We start from the raw sequence: 20,114 nt of genomic DNA, 5'->3' as shown, positions 1-20,114 counted from the left end.
GGGAGAGAGGGGGAGAGAGGGGGAGAGAGGGGGAGAGAGGGGGAGAGAGGGGGAGAGAGGGGGAGAGAGGGGGAGAGAGAGAGCGTGCGCGCGCATATACACGAGTGGAGGGTAAAGGGAGAGTGAGAAGCAGACTTCCCAGTGAGCAGGGAGCCCGATGTGGGGTTTGATCTGGGACCCTGAGATCATGACCTAAGCCGAAGGCAGATGCTTAATAGACTGAGCCACCCAGGTGCCCCTGCAATGTTGTCTGTGATATTGAAAGTGTTGAGTGCACAACCTATGGATTAAATAAATCAGGGGGCATCCATACAAAGCAACCATTAAAAATGGAACAAGAAAAGTACTGACTGTACGTGTTCATGACACTTGAAAACTGTATTTTAACACATACATGAATAACAGTATCACAGGTGCCCAAATACCAGAAATTTGTTTAAGACTGTTGTAGAGCTCAGGTGGCAAACTACACAATATAAGGCATTTATAAAAGGAGGTGGGGGCTAATTAGCTTTGGCTAACTTGCTAGATCTTCCAATTTTCTGAGAAAGCTGGAATCCCTATTTTTACATGAAAAAAACCCCAATTCCCAAATATGAATCAATTAAAACAAAAAAACCTTAACAATATTTTGAGTTTAATAATTTATGCACGCAGACCAAACAAGGATTTTACTTTTACTACTACTTCCTTTAAAACGATGATTTAATTTTGGAAATGATTATCATTTTGTCTACATTCCCTGTTAGCTTAAATTTTAAGTTAAAGGACATGCTAATGTTGGCAGAACAATTATACAAAGGAGAGAATCTAAAACAGAATTCAAAAACCAAGAATCAGCCTTGTGTTTATTTTGAAATACATATCTGATTTCTAGAGGCAGATGAACTATACACTTACTTAGATAATAAAAAAATGGTAATAAGCTTGCTCTCACTGAAACAGTTGGCCAGGAAACATACGAATGTTTGCTGAGATTTTTACAGTAACATTTAGTTAACTACCCCCACCCCCAAGTCTTTTATGGGCCTAATGCCTAGAACAGGAGTCTCTAAAAACTTGGCAGAGCTGACGTAGGGGCCATTAGGGGCCATCACCTCGTCTTACAAACTTGGCAGCTTTGTAATTCACATTCACTCTTTCTTGTTATCCATCCTGCTTGCTCAAAGTTCAAGGTTTCTTTTTTTTGTTGTTTTTAATTTTATTTATTTATCTGACAGAGAGACAGTGAGAGCACAAACAGGGAGAGCAACAGAGGGAGGAGAGGGAGAAGCAAGCTCCCCACTAAGCAGGAAGCCCCACATGGGGGTTGATCCCAGAACCCTGGGATCATGACCTGAGTGGAAGGCAGACTCCCAATGCAACTGAGCCACCCAGACTCCCCACCCAAGCTCAAGGTTGAGAAAATAGTCCTGTTCTTTAATTCAAAACAGGACCCTTGGTCTGACTGCTTTCTCTTTCAAGAGTCATTTCTTCGCGTTAACAACAGAATCTCTTGCATAAATGTTGACATGAAAGGTAGTTCTCCCCAAGACTTTGCCTGGTCACAAAATCTTAACTGAAAAGTCAGATATAAACTTAATTCCTTCTTCCTTCTCTGACATCTTCTTAGGTTAGGGAGGACTCTTCAAAAACAGAATTCTCTCTTGTTGCTTCCTCAATTTTATCTGGTACACATCTCACAAGGTGTCTCACAAAATTAAAATACTTATGAACTGAGTTTGTTCTTTTTACTTATAAAAATATTTCTAACACACAAAGAAGAATAGAATCAACTCTAACAGACTTCTGTACCTGTACTTACTAGGTTTGGGGGATGCCAACAGCTTGCCGTGTTTACTTCAGTTTTTAAATTTAAAAGTAGCAGGTTACAAATACAGCTAAAGGGCTCCCTTTACCCTCACCCAAACTCATGGTGGTGGTAAGTTACATTACGGTGCATACGTTTTTATAATTTACATATTAACACTGTACAACAGTTTTCAAATTTTTACACAATTTTGCCATTTCCCCTCAACATTATAGGTTTTGAATTTCATCCGGATCATTATGTGTAGATTATGTTTTATTATACAAAAAAATTTCTATCATTTCTTTACTGTATTAGTGTTCTTTCTTCACATATTTCAATAAAGTTGCTGATTTTTCCCCATGAAAGTTTTGTCTATCTTTTGTTGGATTTAGGTGGTGTATGTAAAAGTTGTTGATTCATCCCAACTCTTACCTAAGGACATTCTCTATTTCCCTTCTCCTTTCTCTAAATTATAGTTGATTTATTTGAGTACCATTTCTTTCCCCCAGTATAAAGAATGTCCAATGAGGATACAATTTTTGTCTGTTTTGTTCACTGCTATATCCTGAGCTTAGAACACTATCTGGCATATGATAGACATTTATTATTATTCTTCTTTTTAAAGATTTTATTTATTTATCTGACAGAGACAACACAGGAGAGCACAAGCAAGGGGAGCAGAGAGGGAGAAGCAGGCTCCCCACTGAGCAAGGAGCCTGACTTGAGGCTTGATCCCAGGACCCTGGGATCATGACCTGAGCCAAAGGCAGACGCTTAATGACTGAGCCACCTAGGCGCCTGACATTTATTATTTTTGAAGTGAATGAATTTTCTATTGTTTTAAAAGGTATATTAAAAAATTCCATTTTAACTGTTGGCTGCTAGTAATGCAACCAATCTTTTTGTACAATGCTCTTAACCCAGCATTTTTTTTTTTTAAAGATTTTATTTATTTATTTGACAGATAGAGATCACAAGTAGGCAGAGAGGCAGGCAGAGAGAGGAGAAAGCAGGTTCCCTGCTGAGCAGAGACCCGGATGTGGGGCTTGATCCCAGGATGCTGGGATCATGACCTGAGCCGAAGGCAGAGGCTAAACCACTGAGCCACCCAGGCACCCCACTGACCCAGCAATCTTTTTTCTTTTTTTTAAAAAAAAGGTTTTATTTATTAGAGAGATTGAGAGAGAGATCACAAGTAGCCAGAGAGGTAGGCAGAGAAAGAGGGGGAAGCAGGCTCCCTGCTGAGCAGAGAGCCCGATACGGGGGCTCGATCCCAGGACCCTGAGGTCATGACCTGAGCCGAAGGCAGAGGCTTAACCCACTGAGCCACCCAGGCGCCCCTTAACCCAGCAATCTTGCTGAATTTTTGTTCCTTTCTTTGTAAGGTCAGTTGGGTTTCTTTGTGAACAACTGTTCCTATTTTTATTTATTTTATTATTTTTTTTTGGAGGGGCACAGAGGTGGAAAGACAATCTTAAGCAGGCTCCATGCCCAGCATGGACCCTGGCAAGATGCTGGATCTCAAGATCCTGAGATCATGATCTGAGCTGAAACCAAGAGTTGAAGGTTAACTGACTGAGCCACGAAGGTGCCCCTAAACAACTGTTTCTCAAAAGAGAGAGAAATCTTGATTTATTCTTTATCTGGCAAGGTTTTTTTTAAAATTATAAATTTATCAAATTCTTTGCCTCTATCAATTCCTTTGGGTATTATAAAATTTTGGGGGGGTATACTGCTCCCTCCCTTTATACTTATGTGGTCATTTACATTCATATACTTATCTTATTACAAAGTCCCCAGAACACAGAAGAAACTCACTTGATAAAAATGAACTTACTGTCTCCAAAGCTATCATCACCTCTCCTCGGCGGGTAGTCATCGAAGCTGTCTGTGGCAGGACGCGCCCTCCAGTCTGTATCTGTTTTGTCAGAATCCCGATTTCTATCTCGGCCAAAAGAACGATCATCCCTGTCTATAGATATAAATTTAAAAACCACAAGTTAGCGCACAAAAACTTCTGCTAGTATTTCTCAACACACCCAGACCCCACCCCCGATAGACTGGATAAATGAAATCAGGCCCTTGTTTTGCTAGGTACACCTCATCTATTTATTACGTATTCATGTTCACCCAGATCAATCAGGGTTTCCCCTCGTCAATACTATCAGTATTCTGGGCAAATCATTCTTCGCTGTGGGGAGTTGTCCTATGCATGTCCTATGATTGACCACAGGATTCTACCCAGTAGGGGTCAGCAGCACTCCCCATTTCTGATAACTCTAGATGTCTCCACGCACTGATAAACACCCCCTGTGGGGCAAAATCACCCTTAGTTGAGAACTAGTGCTCTTGTTTCAGGCAGGCCTACTGCTCTCCAATTCTATGAAAATTTTCTGGGAAAGGGTGCCTCTGCTTTGTCATCTCAGGACCAAAACAAAACAGGAAGATTTCTATCAGCTTTCTTACCTTTATCCTGTGCTTGATCAGCAACGTCCACTCGAATTCTCCTGTTACCTAGAGACTGAGAGCATAGGACCACATTAACCAACCTTTTGCCCCATTATGCACAAATCCCATGAGTGACCTTGAACGTCTGGGCATAGCAGAAGCACTGGGGGAAGGAAGATAAAGGAAAAACACTGTAATCTAGCCAACACTCCAATTTGTTGGCTAAAGAATCCTTTATAAAGACTTGAAAACTGAAATAACCCCTTAGAATTAGCAAATTTAAATTGGGCTTATATCAACATAAATTATAAATTATCTTACTGTTTTTATAAAGTAAATTATCTTACTGTTTTTATAAAGCTATATTTCACAAAATATGCCTTTTAACTATTAAAGGCAATTTATCAAGTGTAATAAACTAAAAATAATTCCCGGGCAACTAGCTAATAAAAGGCATATTTGGGTCCAGAACAATGATTCATTCAGACATCTGTGGAGCTCCTACTATGCACAGCAAAGGTGCAACAAGCATGGTCTCTATTATCTCAAGTTCTTCCACTCAATATTACCTTTGGATAAATCAGTTCCTCCAGGACACCCTCTGACTTCCCCTTCCCACATCATTACTTATACACTTTGAACCCAATTAATTCTACTGCTGATTTTTCCTCATTTCACAGTAGAATCTACAGCTGAAGAAGGATAACAGCCAGTTTTAGTTGAAAACACCGGGAATTATATTAAATGCCACTATGATGCAATCTCTAGAAACAAAGTAACTCCTAAGTCTGGGCCATGACAGCATTTACATAATAGACAATTCAGGAAACTTCAAATAATAAAACTGTATGGTATTCTTCCCCTTATCCAGACTGATATTAAAAATTAGTAAGGTTAATAAAACCTGAAAATGATCTGAGAAGAAAAAACTTTGAAACAACTTTAAGCTTTTTATGTATTTCATTTTTGTAATTTACTTCAGATTATCATGGTTGTACTCAATTATGAGAAAGGAGGAATACGGATTGCAATCTCGTCAAATGGCAGATTTGGACCATAGAGTTTTGGCACAAATGGCCCTGGAAATTGCCTTCTCAAGAAACAGTTAAGGGGTTTCTGGAATTAAAAGAGGAAAAAAAAAAAGCCCCTTTCCTTCCCAGATACAATTAGTTTGATTTTTAGTCACTAGAGGTTAAAAAACAAAACACAAAAGCAGATCTTATACTAGAAACTTCCATAACTAACAGGTAATAAAATCTTTAAAATATCCTGCTTGGGCTAGCATAAGGATCACTACATGGCACAAATTACTCAAATAACTTTAATTAGTCAGATTTAATCCCCGTATCCCCCTCATGTATTAATAGCTCAATATCCTCTCCCTACTAATCTCTTGTGTGTCTGGATAGAAAAACATCTATGGGCAATGTTAAAAAGCAGAAGCACTAAATGTTGATCGTCATTTTCCTGCAGGAGATTCCTAGGAAAATGTATTACAAATGACATTCAACTGAGAAATGTTTCCAAACTCTCTTAAAATGATCAAAAACACTGTTAACTTCCCTGAAAACCAGATAATGCCTTTAACACTAAACTGATTAACATCATTTTTCTATTTGCTTTGACCTGGTCAGATTATTTTAAAAAGCAAAGCCATGAGAGTTGAAACAAAGCTGTGAATGAATGAATGAGAGCTTCTATTAAAGACTTGGTTGTGGTGGGTTTCCTCCATTATTTTCCACTGGAGTACCTCCCTGAGTTATTGGAGCCTACTGAATTTGCTAAAGCAAAATGAGACCTGCCAGATTTTTGAACGTCAGGTGTTACACTGTGCTTTTCTTTGTAGGTATTATGACAATCTTTGAAATAGCTAGTGACCCAACCAAAAATATACTGATAAACGTTAAGAATGGTTAGCTCCCACACCTCTAACTCCCCACCTTCTTTTCTTTTCTTTACCTCTTCGTTGAGGCTCAGGGCACTGAGCAAAGAATCCAGGTCCTCAAACTCAGCATAACCAAAACCTTTCAACCTCTCTGGATTGCTGGGTTCACGAGGTAAACGCACTGCACTGATCTGAAGGAGTAAAGAAACATATTTCCCAATTGAGTGTTCTTGTTCATTTGTCTCCCCCGCACCCCCCAACCACTGCATATGCAGTGAATTTCTCTGAAGAACACAAAACAACTGGGACGTCTGGGTGGCTGAGTCCACTAAGGGCTTGACTCTTAATCTCAGGGTTGTGATTTCAAGTCCCACAATGCACTCCACGCTGGGCCTAGAGCCTACTGAAAACAAAAAAACAAACCACGAGAAGCTGGTTGTCTCCAGAAGGAAAACTGGTGCAAAGGGACAGAAGACAGACTTCACTGTAAGCCACCGAACCTTTCCCATTTGAATAATATGAATTTAACACTTAAAAAAAACCAAAAAAACAAAACAAAAAAAAATGAACTTGAGTTCAGGGTAGTCCTTGTATCCCTGACTTTTGCCTCATTCTACAAGTCAAATTTTTAGTTGTTTTTCAATAAAAATCAACTATCCATTCCAGAATCAGTTTATTTTAGTCATCTCTTTATGCCTATATTATAGTTGGTTTAATTTTTTTAAAGGACATTATTTATTTGACGGAGAGAAAGAGAGAGATCACAAGTAGGCAGAGAGGCAGGCGGGGGGCGGGGGGAGCAGGCTTCCTGCTGAGCAGAGAACCTGATGCGGGGCTCAATCCCAGGACCTTGATTTCATGACCTGAGCTGAAGGCAGAGGCTTAACCCACTGAGCCACCCAGGCGCCCCCTCATAGTTGGTTTCAATACATTATTTCCAATTCTATTTCAGAAATTCAACTCCGTTTCTGCCAAGTTTCTAGGCTGTGTACTTCTTGGAGACCTTACCTGAGAAATGTTACTATCTTCACATATTAACAATAGTTTGGCTCCATCAAACCTGGATTGTAAACCTCTATCAGGCCTACCTCTTCTGTTGAGTTCTAAGACGGCAAACTGGTGAACTCTTAAAGCACAGAAAAAAATTTACTCTAACCTGGTTTTGAGGTTACCCTGTTTTCTAATTACAGGTTTGCAGGACTCCTTCAAGTTTCATAAAAAAACTTTCCCTGGCCCTAATTTGTATTTATTATTTACAACAGGTATGTATTCTTCATTTCCAATTTTAGGACCATTTCCAAATACTTTTAGCTATTTTCTGGCCAGCTTTTTGATGGCTTCCATATATTTTCTTACCCTTTTACTTCAATCCTTCGGTATTTTGCATGTATTCAAGTTATATTCTTCTGCAGCACTGATGTGACACTTTTCTCTGTCTCCCAAGACACAGATTTTGTTATAGCCTCTTTTAAATTATAGTTTAAGCCACCACTTCAATAGATCAGGAAAAGGAAGAAAATATCAAAGGAGAAGTAGCCCCAGACCAATTCTAGAGCATTAACAGTGAGAAGCCTGAGTGGGCTAGAGGTTATTCAACACTATACAGAAGAGGCCAAGAAAATGAAATAAAAAACAGGTCAGCCTTCTAGTTGTACTACAAATTCGTACAGAGAGGAGATTTATAGGTGGCAGTCAAAAAATAATCACATTGTGGGGTGCCTGGCTCACTCAGTCAGTAGGGCATGGGACTTTTTTTAAGATTTTATTTATTTTAGAGAGAGACAGAGAGAAAGAGAGCAGCATTCAAGCCAGGGCATAGGCAGAGGGAGAGAATCTTCAAGCAGACTTCCTGTTGAGCACAGAGCCTGACACAGGGCTCAATCCCATAACCCATGAGATCGTGGCCCCAGCTGAAACCAAGAGTCAAATACTCAACTGACTGAACCACCTAGGCACCCTGAGCATGTGACTCTTGATCTCAGGGTTGAGTCTGAGCCCCACACTGGGTGCTGAGATACTTAAAAAATAATAAAAACAAAACAAAACAAAAAACACACAACAACAAAACCACCACCAAAAAAGCCACCCGTAAGTTGGTAGTCCAGTGCAGAGAATAGACTCTACGGAGTCAAAAACAAAGTAAGAGTGAAGGAGACAGCAGATCTTTAAAGGAAACACACTTTTTTAAGGGGGGGGGGAGGTAAACTCTACTCCCAATATGGGGCTCGAACTCACCACCCTGAGATCAAGAGTCACATGCTCTACTGATTGAGCCAGCCAGGCACTCCAAGGAAATGTACTTTTTAATGTGTTCCCACTGGCTAAAACTCTGGAGAAAACCCAAAAGAACTGGAAATTGTGACTCATTCTGATTTTTTAAGTCTTAAGTATCTTTCTTTAAGATTTTGTTTTTTAAATAATTCCTACCCCCAGTGTGGGGCTTGAACTTACAACCCAAGATCAAAAGTCACATGCTCTACTGACTGAGCCAGCCAGGTGTCCTAAGTATTTTTATTTATTTTTAAAAAAGATTTTATTTATTTATTTGACAGAGAGTGAGCATAAGTAGGGGAGCAGCAGGCAGAGGGAGAGGGAGAAGCAGACTCACTGCCGAGCTGCGAGCCCAATGCAGGGCTCAATCCCAGGGCCCTGGGATCATGACCCAAGCTGAAGACAGATGCTTTTATTTTTTTTAAAGATTTTACTTATTTATTTGACAGAGAGAGACAGAGCGGGAGAGGGAACACAAGCAGGGGGAGTAGGAGAGGGAGAAGCAGGCTTCCCACTTAGCAGGAAGGCTGAGGTGGGGCTTGACCCCAGGACCCCAGGATCATGGACCTGAACCGAAGGCAGCTGCTTAACGACTGATCCACCCAGGTGCCCCTGAAGACAGATGCTTAATGGACTGAGCCACCCAGGTATCCCATGTCCCAAGTATTTTTTTTAAATCAAAGTTTGGAAAAAGGACTTCTCCTGAGCACCTGTATACTCACTTTTCCATCTTTCTGGAATCTTCTAGATCAGCATTCCAAACATCCTCCCTTAAGCTTTTTAAGCATGCCTATAAACTCTGTGAATTCCACTCTATGTGGCACCAAGCTCACAGAACCTTTAATACATTTCAGCACACTCTTGTTAGTATAAATTACACATTTTCTAGTTAAAGGTATTCATATTCAAAATTAAAAAGTGATTTTGATATAAGCCTGAGTGTCATTAACAGAATTGAATTCAGACAAACTTTCTGCCTTACAACCTAACTGGGTTATTATTATTATTATTATTACTTTTTGAGTAATCTATATGCCCAATGTGGGGCTCAAATTCATGACCCTGAGATCAGGGTCTCAGGGTCCACTGCTCCACTGACTGAGCCAGGCAGGTGCTCCTGGGTCTATCACTTACAAGGGCCCGTTTCTCCCTCTGCCTGCTGCTCCCCCTGCTTGTGTGCTCTGACAAGCAAACAGATAAAATCTAAAAAAGAGTGTGGGACAAGAACATTCTCAAAGGGCCTAAACACCCGTTTTTTCCACATCTAGATTCAATCTCAGACTCTTTCCTAGCTTAGAAATTCAAGAGATAGGGGCGCCTGGGTGGCTCAGTGAGTAAAGCCGCTGCCTTCGGCTCAGGTCATGATCTCAGGGTCCTGGGATCGAGCCCCGCATCGGGCTCTCTGCTCAGCGGGGAGCCTACTTCCTCCTCTCTCTCTGCCTGCCTCTGTGCCTGCTTGTGATCTCTGTCAAATAAATAAATAAAATCTTTAAAAAAAAAAAAAAAAAAGAAATTCAGAGATAGTCACAACCAGTATCTCTCTCTCCATATCTAGTTAATATCTAGTCATTCTCCATATCTAGTTAATTGCCTTAACCCTTTATACTTACATTTAATCCTCTAAAGAATTCCTTAATGGATTCTTCTGTCACATCATAGGGCAGGTTCCCTAGAAAAGCAGTATAGGGTGGCGATTTTGGAAGACGGCTCCGGTCGATATTGGGTTCCCGAGCAGCCCGTGGAGCAGTGGGCAGGATAGAACGGTCAATTGGAGGCGCCCTATACACGTCGTCATCATTACTGTGCCAAGTGGTTGAAACTAGGATAGGAAAGTGAACAGAGGAAATGAGAGCAAACTTCCCTTACCGCTGTTGTAGACGAAGAGACCCCATGACAACTGCCAAGGATGAAATAAGCTACATCAGGGAAGAACTGTAAAGTGCCCTTGGTTAAGTCCCTTTTTATCTAAGAGAAAGTGCTTCTGAAATGTCAGAATCAGGTTAGCAAGGCAGAAAGACTCAGTATTCACTGTCTCTTGGTTTTGAAGTATTTTGAGGCCTTTAAAGGCCCAGGCTTTTATTAACAATATCATGGTAACTCTCATTCCTTATGCAGCAAAGAAAAAGAAAAGTATCAAGTATTTAGGCAATGTTAGGATGAGCCAGGTATTTTATATTCATTATATGCCATCTTATCTTTTCCCTAACCCTGTGAGATTGTTCCCACTGTACAGAAACAGAAATGCAGATTTCAGGAATATTCAATAACTTGCCCAAGATCACAAAGATGGCAGAACAGCAGATGATAATCTTAGTAGAGGCAGGACTCAAACCCTCGCAGTCCAAATGTATTTAAACGCTGCTGACAATTCTCACATTCCTAACTTTTTAGGTGGACAGTGTTTTCTTCATGGTTTATCCCCCTCTTAAACATGAAACAAAACAAATACAACTCAATTCTGTCCCATTCCTCAGACCATTTTTGTTTATCCATGATTTCCTAGAAAATAGCTCCCAGAACAAATTATCTCTTGATTCTGAACATAAACAGCTCATAGATTACATGTATCAGGACGTCATAGAATTTTAGTAATCTAGTCTTCAACTTTTGAAATGAAAATGAGGTTTAAATTAATACCTTGAGAAAAACCTGTTAATAAGAGCCAGAACTAGTACTAAGCTCTCCTGAATCACTTCAGTCCCTAATCATAAACTTACAGCCTAAACCTAAAAATTCTATGGAATACACAAATATAAGACTCAGTGTTCTATAAAATAAGTAAGTTCCTTTCAGATTACAAGTGTGAACCATTACTATGGAATGGGTTTGGCCTCGAAGAGAAGGAAAACTCCAAGCATGATGAGGGGAAAAATTACCATCTCCTTCCAGGTCATCTGTTTCATCAGCCCAGCTGACTGGTTTGGGGACATAGGTGCTTCCTCCCCCAGTCCCTCCATCCTCAGCCAGAAAGTCTGTTAGGGAGATAGTTTTCCCCTTCTTATTCTTCTTTTTTGCTGTTTCGAAAAAGCAAAAGAAAGATTGTCATTCCTTGGGTATTAAAGAGTTGTACAGTGCACTACTGTTAAAGAAGCAACATAAAGGGCCACCAAAGGATGTGATGGTATATTACACAGATATAAATAAGGACAAAGTACAACAACCTGGCACAGCAAGAAAACCCAACGAAAACTGACAAAATAAATTGTTTATGTATAGGAAAGGGTCTAGAAAGATTTCAACATTAAGACTGGGGTGGGGGTCAACTTCTTAATTTCTACTATATTCACTCATATATCATGGGAAATTTTTTATTTAGTAACTACTTGTGTTTAAGACAGGTGACTATATCCATCACTCCTGGTATACAAAGAACTAAAACAAAACTCCCACCCCTAATAACATTCTTTTTGGCATTTATGAGGATTGTAAAATGACCACATGAGGCAGGAATCATTACATCAATTTACAGAAAAGAAAACTAAGTCTCAGAGAGGTTAAATGACTAGCCTACAGTTACAGAGATATTAGATAGCAGAGCTAGAATTAAACCCAGGGTTTTGGATACCAAATCTAGAGCTCTTCCCACAGGAGCCCCAGCCTCTAAGCTTGTTATTAGTTCTGTGGGAGAAGGAGGGTATTATAACCACAGTAAACTGTGTTACTGTCATTTGAAAGTGTTCACACAATAAGACTCTACACAGAGCTGGCTCTTCCTGCTCTCTATGGAAAAAAATTCTCTCCTTCCCTACCCTAACACCACACATGAAAAGGAGATAGGGTATGGAAGGGAAAACATAAGCGACCCTAAGAACCAACACATATGAAGGTTTTCTATGGTTATGAAAGCTTTACACATTTCCAAATGGCTCTCTCTCGTGGACTGACCTCGGCTCTTTAATTATCTAGTTCTCAGGACTTTTTCTGAGATGGCTCCAGACAGCAGCTACAGCAGAAGAGCTGAAAGGACTAACTGAGGTTCTAAAACTTGCTCCTGAGAGCAGCCCCTACATGATAAGAAAAAAAGCAAGCAGCTTTGCTGTAACAAAGACCAGTTTTGTGGCTTTTATAATCCTGAGTTTCTCCTCCATGTTCCAATTCTCATCTAATTTTCAACCCAAGAAGACTAAGAATTTGTAACATGATGCAACCATTTAACTGAAGGTTCCTCTCTCACCAAGACCCTCTCTTTTAAAATCCAACTTTCAGGAGGAGCCTGGGTGGCTCAGTCCATTAAGTGGCCAACTCCTGATTTCTGCTCAGGTCTTCATCTCCAGGTGGTGGGACTCAGCTCCTCATCTTTGGGCTCTGCACTCGGCAGGTATTCTCTTTCCCTCTGTCCTCCCCACTTTAAACAAACAACAAAACACCCAACTTTCTGGAAATAAAGATGACCTGCTTGCTATGAACGTTAATGAACACACTAAGAACCTGGAGCATATGGTCTCAATGAGATGACCAGATGAATTTGACTGCAATTATACAGAGAAAAGATGGTACTGAACGTAGTTTTCATGATTCTTTGAAGTGACTTATTACCAGTCCTGCTCTGAAATTCTGATTGACCAGGTTATACTTTGGATCTATTCTATACTTGGAAAGAAAGCAGTAATGCAGAGGTTGGGTCCTATAGCACTGATACTGCCCCTAGCTTATATGCAAAGGCCTAGGAGAAATTTAATAAGTGAACACAAACAAGACACAGAGCCTGCCTCTGAGGTTGAATGCTCACAGTATACAGGCTTATTTTCACCTTTTCCACATCCTCTAATTCAACGTGATGGGGACTAATATGATGCTAGCTAGAGATCCTTACCCTCATGGGGCTTAACCTAGTATCCAAAGCCAATACCCAATTATTGATCAGTCTAGTCACCGGGGAAATAAAAACAGAACTGATGGCTAGTCCATACAATGAGGTCAAGTTCAACATAAAGACAATAATTCGATTAAGGCATCCCCGTCCCCTTCGTCCTACGTAAGTATCTATTACCAAAAAGAGCAGAATCTGGAATTAACCTGTCTTTGGTCTGATTTTTGGCTTATACCAACTTTCTAGATCAGGGTTTCTCAAATTGTATCCCTTAATTTTTTTTTTTAAACCCCGGACTCTTGGCCAACAAATTTTCCTCTCCTTTAATGTTATTGGAAATTACAAAATAATAAACTAAACATCATAACTTAAAAAAAAAAAAAAGGCACTAAAGCACTGTTTGTTCAGAATGTCTTTTTAAAACACATATCTTCATTTCTCCTCTGATTCTGTTGCCGTCTCCTCCAAAATTTCTGAGAAATCACTGGATGATGGATGATCTTCATTTAAAGATAAAATTCTTTCACAAGATCTGTAACTTACATTTTTTAAAATCTAGCAGCAGCAAGAACTTAGTACAAATAGAAACGGATTTAAAGGAACTAACTAGCCCTCAGAAAGTAAAATCAGTAAACTAAAGTGGATGCCAGTGTTTGTTCCACTCTATTTTACTCGAATAACTGAGAAATAATGTTATCTAAATCCTCCATGCCCTTTGCTACGCTAGAATCTAGGCCCATTACATGTTTAGGATTTCAACAGTCTTCTCTGGATTAAGGAAAGCATTGTTTAATGTTCCAGGTTTATCAATTCCTTGCCACATGATCTAACTGGTCCAACTCTTAATTTCCTTTAAATCTGATGTGAATTGGTTAAAAAGTTTACCCAACCACTTCATGTAACAAATGGTAAATGTCTCAATTATTTAAGGTCAAAACCACATGGACTAAGGGAAAACGCACACATATCCCAGGAATTTTTTTTAAATTTTTAAAAAAGATTTTATTTATTTATTTGTCAGAGACAGAGGGAGAAAGAGTGAGCGAGCACAGGCAAACAGAGAGGCAGGCAGAGGCAGAGGCAGAGGGAGAAGCAGGCTCCCTGCCGAGCAAGGAGCCCGATCCCATGTGGGACTCGATCCCAGGACGCTGGGATCATGACCTCAGCTGAAGGCAGCCGCTCAACCAACTGAGCCACCCAGGCGTCCTTATCCCAGGAATTTTAAATCCTCTGATTTAGTTACTACTGCAACTTACTGAACAAGTACCAGGTATTTGTGAAGCTTTTTATATACTCATATAGGTTAAATAAGAGCTTAAAAGATAGCATTTTCAAAAACTTTTAAGTCTACAAGTCCTTAAACGAGAGACAAAACACCTGTGTCCTTAATAAACTGGGTTTTTTACAACTAATACCAGCTTAACTCTTTATTTATAGTTTCTCAACTTCTGCACCACTGACACGTTAGGCTGGGTCATTCTTTGTTGTGCAGGGGCTGTTCTGTGCACTGTAGGAGGTTTAACAGCATTTTCAGCCAGTACCCAAAGCCCCACCCTACTGTGACAACCAAAAATGCCTTCAGACACTGTAAATGACTCCTCTGTGGGTGAGACAAAATTGTCTCCTGGTTGAGAACCACTGGTTTAAGTGGTGGTTTCACATCAATACATAAAAGGACAAATAAAAAGGGATGTTAGCCCTATATAAAGCACACTACTGGAAGTGGCTGCAATAAACTGAGTCTTCAGGATTTATCAGGCTGCAGTATATAAAAATTAGAGGATTCATTTAGTTTTCTTAGAACGTTTTCCTGTTACCACTGTACTGTATTAGCAATAAAAGCACCAACTGTCAGATACTGAAGTGACAAAATCTATGGACTGGCTACTAGATCTTAATTTCAAAAGAACTTTTTTTTTTTTTTAAAGATTTTGTTTATTTATTTGACAGAGACACAGCGAGAGAGGGAACACAAGCAGGGGGAGTGAGAGAGGGAGTGGCAGGCTCTCTGCTGAGGACGGAGTTCCGTGCAGGGCTGGATCCCAGGACCCTGGGATCATGACCTGACCCAAAGGCAAACACTTAAGGACTGGACCACCCAGGGGCCCCCGAAAAAAAAGATTTTATTTATTTATTTGAGAGAGAGCACAAGAGGTGGAAGGGTCAGAGTGAGAAGCAGACTTCCTGCTGAGCAGGGAGCCTGAAGTGGGGCTCAATCCCAGGACTCTAGGATCATGACCTGAGCCAAAGGCAGACGTTTAATGGACTGAGCCACCCAGGTGCCCCTCAAAAGGACACCTTAAAGCACCATTAGCAATAAAGCTTATTTGTACAATGCATCCCTACTTCTGTATCTTTTTTTTTTTTTTTTAAAGATTTTATTTATTTATTTGACAGACAGAGATCACAAGTAGGCAGAGAGGCAGGCAGAGAGAGAGGAAGGGAAGCAGGCTCCCTGGTGAGCAGAGAGCCCGATGCGGGACTCGATCCCAGGACCCTGAGATCATGACCTGAGCCGAAGGCAGCGGCTTAACCCACTGAGCCACCCAGGCGCCCCCTACTTCTGTATCTTTAGCTATTATTTCTTATTTAGGAAGGAGAATTCACAAAACTCTTAACAATCAGAGGGGGCTGTGTCAAAACTTAAGTTTCTTCATTTTAGATCTTGCCAAAAATAAACTAAGTCCCACTTATTTTACAGGATTACCAATTCTTCTGAATGTTAGTATCTATAGGCTAAGAAGTTAGAAAGTATCATAAAAACCTGTACATGACTGCAGCAGCATTATTCATAATAGGCAAAAACTGGAAACAACCCAAATTTCCATCAAATGATGAATGGATAAATAAAATGTAGATGTCCATACAATAGATTTTTCAATAAAAAGGAACTGAGCACCCATACATCCCGTAACATGGATGAACCCTGAAAAAAATGTTAAATGAAAGATGCTAGTAACAGAAGTCCACATGCTGTATGATTTCATTTATATGAAATGTTCAGAATAGGTAAATACAAAGAAACAGATGGGGGGGTGGTAGAAAAAAAATGACTTCTAATGGGGCAAGACATTTCTTTCTGGAAAGTGAATCCTGTCAAATCCTCCAGAATTAAAAATGAATTAATGATCAACAAGTATATCCTTAAGGAAACAATATGGTCTGTATAAATACAGTGAGCCCAACCAAAGTGCCTAGAACTAGACATTATGCTGCCCCCCCCTTTTTAAAGATTTTTAAAAATTTATTTGACAGAGAGGCAGAGAGAGAGCAAAGTAGGCAGAGGGGCAGGCAGAGGGAGAGGGAGAAGCAGGCTCTTCGCTTAGCGGAGAGCCCGATGTGGGGCTCAATCCTAGGACCCTGGGACCATGACCTGAGACAAAGGTAGAGGCTTAACCAACTGAGCAACCCAGGCACCCCTATGCTGCTCCTTAGAGCCAAGCCATGAGGTTTCACACAATGCAATACCATGGTGTCGACAGGTCTCACCGTTAGTGTGCTACAGTTGAGCAGTGGAGAATGAAAACCAAGTCAGAATATGCTCCAACACCTCGACCCACCAGTTTAGTTCCATGACCCAACTTCTTCAAATTGACACAACTGGAAAAAAAGGCCATATTGCCTTCCCTTCACATTTCCATACTCAATTTGTTCATTTACATAAAAAAAATAAAACAAGCACCCAACACACATCATGCTAACCACTACAAAAAGTACTTGGAGCTTCTCGGTAAGAGAAGAGCTATAAAAATTCAAAATTGACTCTGGTGTGGGTACTTGTAAGTGTGCATACACATACTTAGAAATATGCACTTGGGGGGGGTACCTGGGTGGCTCAGTTGGTTAAGTGATTGCTTTCAGCTCAGGTCATGATCCTGGAGTCCCAGGATCGAATCCTGCATCGGACTCCCTACTCAGCAGGGAGCCTGCTTCTCCCTCTGACCACCCCCCATGCTCTCTCTTTTCAAATAAATAAATAAATAAATAAAATCTTTAAAAAACAAAACAAAACAAAAAACCAGTATGTTCTACTTCTGGGTAGCAGGGGAAACTTTATGTGAAAAGCATATAATAAAACTCTTTTAAACTGTAAGAACCAGCACTGTATGAAAACAACTGTTGGATACTGTCCTCTTCCCATGAAAATAACCAAACGAGATGCCACATATGACATTTTGAATCTTCCCATGAAAATAACCAAACGAGATGCCACATATGACATTTTGAAGCGCCATGCAAATGAAAGGCCTTCTGTGTATACCAGCACTATTTTCCAATTTGAAAGCATTTGTCTAAAAAAAATGTTAACCTGTATTAAAGACATTTGATTCCCTATAAGTAAGCAGTTCAGTAGCCTGCTCTGGGACACGTTCAGTTCTTGAAAATCAGTAATGGGTCAAATGGATACTGGTATTGCTGCAAAGAATTTTTCAGTTTCATTTACAAGAGTATTGTTAAGTTCTATCATATATTTTCACTGAGAAAATATAAGATCAACTTTCAACAAGATACTGGGCACCATCAAGAAGTATTTGAAAATATATGAAGAATTTTATAGTCTCCTTAACACAGCCAAATCTGGAAATATTGACCACTGAACAAAATCAATGAGACTGGAAAAGATATAAATGGAAAAAGAAGTTTGATAAATCTCAAATTCCTCAAAGGCAGACTGTCAGATGTAACCTTGTATTCTAATACTATCAGTGTCCCTTACATATACTACAGTGCTAAGATTTATGGAACCAAATTAAAGAAAAGAGATGAGGGGCTCAAAGGGGGTAGAGTAAATGTGGAAGAGCAGGAGAAGGGGACATCAAGCAAATCACTTTAACCAGTCCTGGTTTCACTCAGTTCTGTAAAATGAAGGGCACAGACCGCCGAAGTGTCTTCTACCCTTAAAAATCCCACAAATTATAGTGAAAAGGGAATGCAGGCATTTCACTAAATTATGGCACTAAGCCGTCAAGACGGCAAATCCAGGCCTAATAAGTACCCTACACATGATAACATGGAAGCCAACCTTGTTATTTCCAAGTTGATAATGGAGGGCAGTCAGGAGTCTCAAAGATTTTGACCTTGCTCTGCTACCTGCAGCCACGTGACCTTGGACAAATTAATTTCATCTTTCTCATCTGGGAGATACCACCATCTGCCTACATTATCTCAGAGGATCAAATGAGACAACATACACACAAGAGCCTGGTCAACTGTCAAGCGCCACACCAATGAAAGGCATCATATTCAAATGCACCTCAACTCCTTCAACGTTCTTTAAGAACATAAGTAATTTTTCGTCTTCTATGTAACAGAGGAAATAAATCCTTGATGAGAAGTGAGTGTCTACAGATAGCAAGGGTTCAAGCACTGTTTTTTAGACTGCATGATCATGAGAAACTATCACCCCCTAAACTAAAATAAATGGATGCTGAAAATGTTCCAAAGCCCACTGCCAAGTCCTTGAGAAATGCAAGCTGACCTGTAGGACACGGAGTCTCGGCTCCAAAGTCGTCTAAAAAACCCCCAACTCTATTCACTAGTATTATTTTAAAAGCACTCCCCAGTTGTGCAGTTATTAAAAAAAAAAAAAAAAAAAGGTAACTCTACTATCGGAGGTATCAAAATAAACCAAAATGGAAGCTGTCAAGGGTTCTGATCTTGTTCACCATTTTATCCAACCCCAACACCTAGAACCATGCCTACCCTAGTCTGCGCTCAATAAACACGTACTGATTGAATTAAAAAAAAAAAAAAAAAAAAGGCCTAGAGGAAATCTAGGTCTCCATCCTTGCTTTCTCTCCTCCAACACGTGGGCGCACCACACTGGGTTCCCCACCCCCACCTAACTCCAGCAGCTTCAACCTCCAAACGTAACACATTCACCCTTGGAAGAATATAGGGGCCGGGCCCCACTCTAAAACGGGAAGAGCAGAAAGTGGAAGGACATAGGGAAAGCAACACATGTGCGTAAAACCTTCCCATTTGGGCCCTCGCGCGTGCTTTTAAGGCGCGCCGGTCTCCGCTACCCTTGTCTCTCCTACCGCGCAGGCGCGTCGTCGCCTTTCCCCCCCCCCCCCCCCCCCCCCGCGCTCGTGTTCTAACTGCCCCCCCCCCCTTTATTCCCCTGCCCCCACTCCCGTCCGCAACGGCCTCGCGCCTGGGAGACGTATTCTACTGTGCACCCGTCCGCGCGCCAACCGCCTCCTTCCTTCCTCCACGCGGGCACAGTGCTTCACGTCTATGAGAAGGCCTCACGCCTCCCACAGATCTTTCTGCGCCTCATCACTCCAACTCAAGCCAGAGTCCATCATTCCTCCCCGCTCCAACCTCGCGCTGACGGGGTGAAAAGGGTGTGAGGGGGAGGGGAAGGACACCTTCCCCTCCCCCCAGACATCCCGAGGCGATAACCTAACATGGCCAAGCCGCCAGCCTGCCGCAGCACCAAAGTCCGAAGGAAAGCGGTGCCGCCCGCTCCCCGACTCCAGGGTATCAGTGGATCAGACTCGGAGAGTGGCTGATGAGCCTGGTCCTTGGCCGCACTCGGCCGCTCACTCACCTGAGGCCGCCATGTTGGGAGAGGGAGAGAGAACGCAAAGGACCCGGATGAGGCAATCACGTGATTATAGCGGGAGCGTCGGGCTAGGAGATGCGAAACTGGGAGGGGGCGGGGAGGTGAGGAGGGAGACAGGAGGCGGAGCGGCGCTGCTCTAGGTTCGTAAAGCAGCGCGAGGAGGTGGCGCGGCGTCGGACGGGAAGACTTGCGCGACATGTGGCAAAGGGGTGGGGCCTGGGCTGTCGCGAAATCCCTCACGGTTTACGAAGGGCTACGCGCAGACGAGGGGGCGGGTCTCACGATCGGCCAACTTCCTGCCAGTGCGGTAAACGGAAGGGGCGGGGCCAGGCATGCA

General features: G+C 41.3%; 1 protein-coding gene across 5 annotated transcripts in view; it reads right to left on the bottom strand.

Moving 5' to 3' along the window:
• Positions 1–19,799, bottom strand: part of LOC111157728 (eukaryotic translation initiation factor 4B) — a 32,038-nt gene extending 12,239 nt beyond the window's left edge. For 4 of the 5 annotated variants that reach the window (XM_022519368.1, XM_022519369.1, XM_022519371.1 and 1 more), the window contains exons 1-6: positions 19,763–19,799; positions 11,273–11,410; positions 10,007–10,215; positions 6,200–6,316; positions 4,259–4,313; positions 3,630–3,764 (exon numbers count right to left, since the gene is read on the bottom strand). In XM_022519368.1, the coding sequence (XP_022375076.1) occupies positions 3,630–3,764; positions 4,259–4,313; positions 6,200–6,316; positions 10,007–10,215; positions 11,273–11,410; positions 19,763–19,775 (667 nt within the window). In that variant the 5' untranslated portion in view covers positions 19,776–19,799. The remainder of the gene's footprint in view (positions 1–3,629; positions 3,765–4,258; positions 4,314–6,199; positions 6,317–10,006; positions 10,216–11,272; positions 11,411–19,762) is intronic. The other variant, XM_022519373.1, reaches the window with a different exon arrangement.
• Between the last annotated feature and the right edge of the window lie 315 nt (positions 19,800–20,114).

This window comes from Enhydra lutris, unplaced genomic scaffold (genome assembly GCF_002288905.1).
Source record: "Enhydra lutris kenyoni isolate GAN:26980312 unplaced genomic scaffold, ASM228890v2 scaffoldscaffold56, whole genome shotgun sequence".
Classification (NCBI taxonomy): Eukaryota; Metazoa; Chordata; class Mammalia; order Carnivora; family Mustelidae; genus Enhydra; species Enhydra lutris.
The sequence above is the reverse complement of the archived record's forward strand: the minus strand, read 5'-3'. Positions and strand labels throughout refer to the sequence as shown.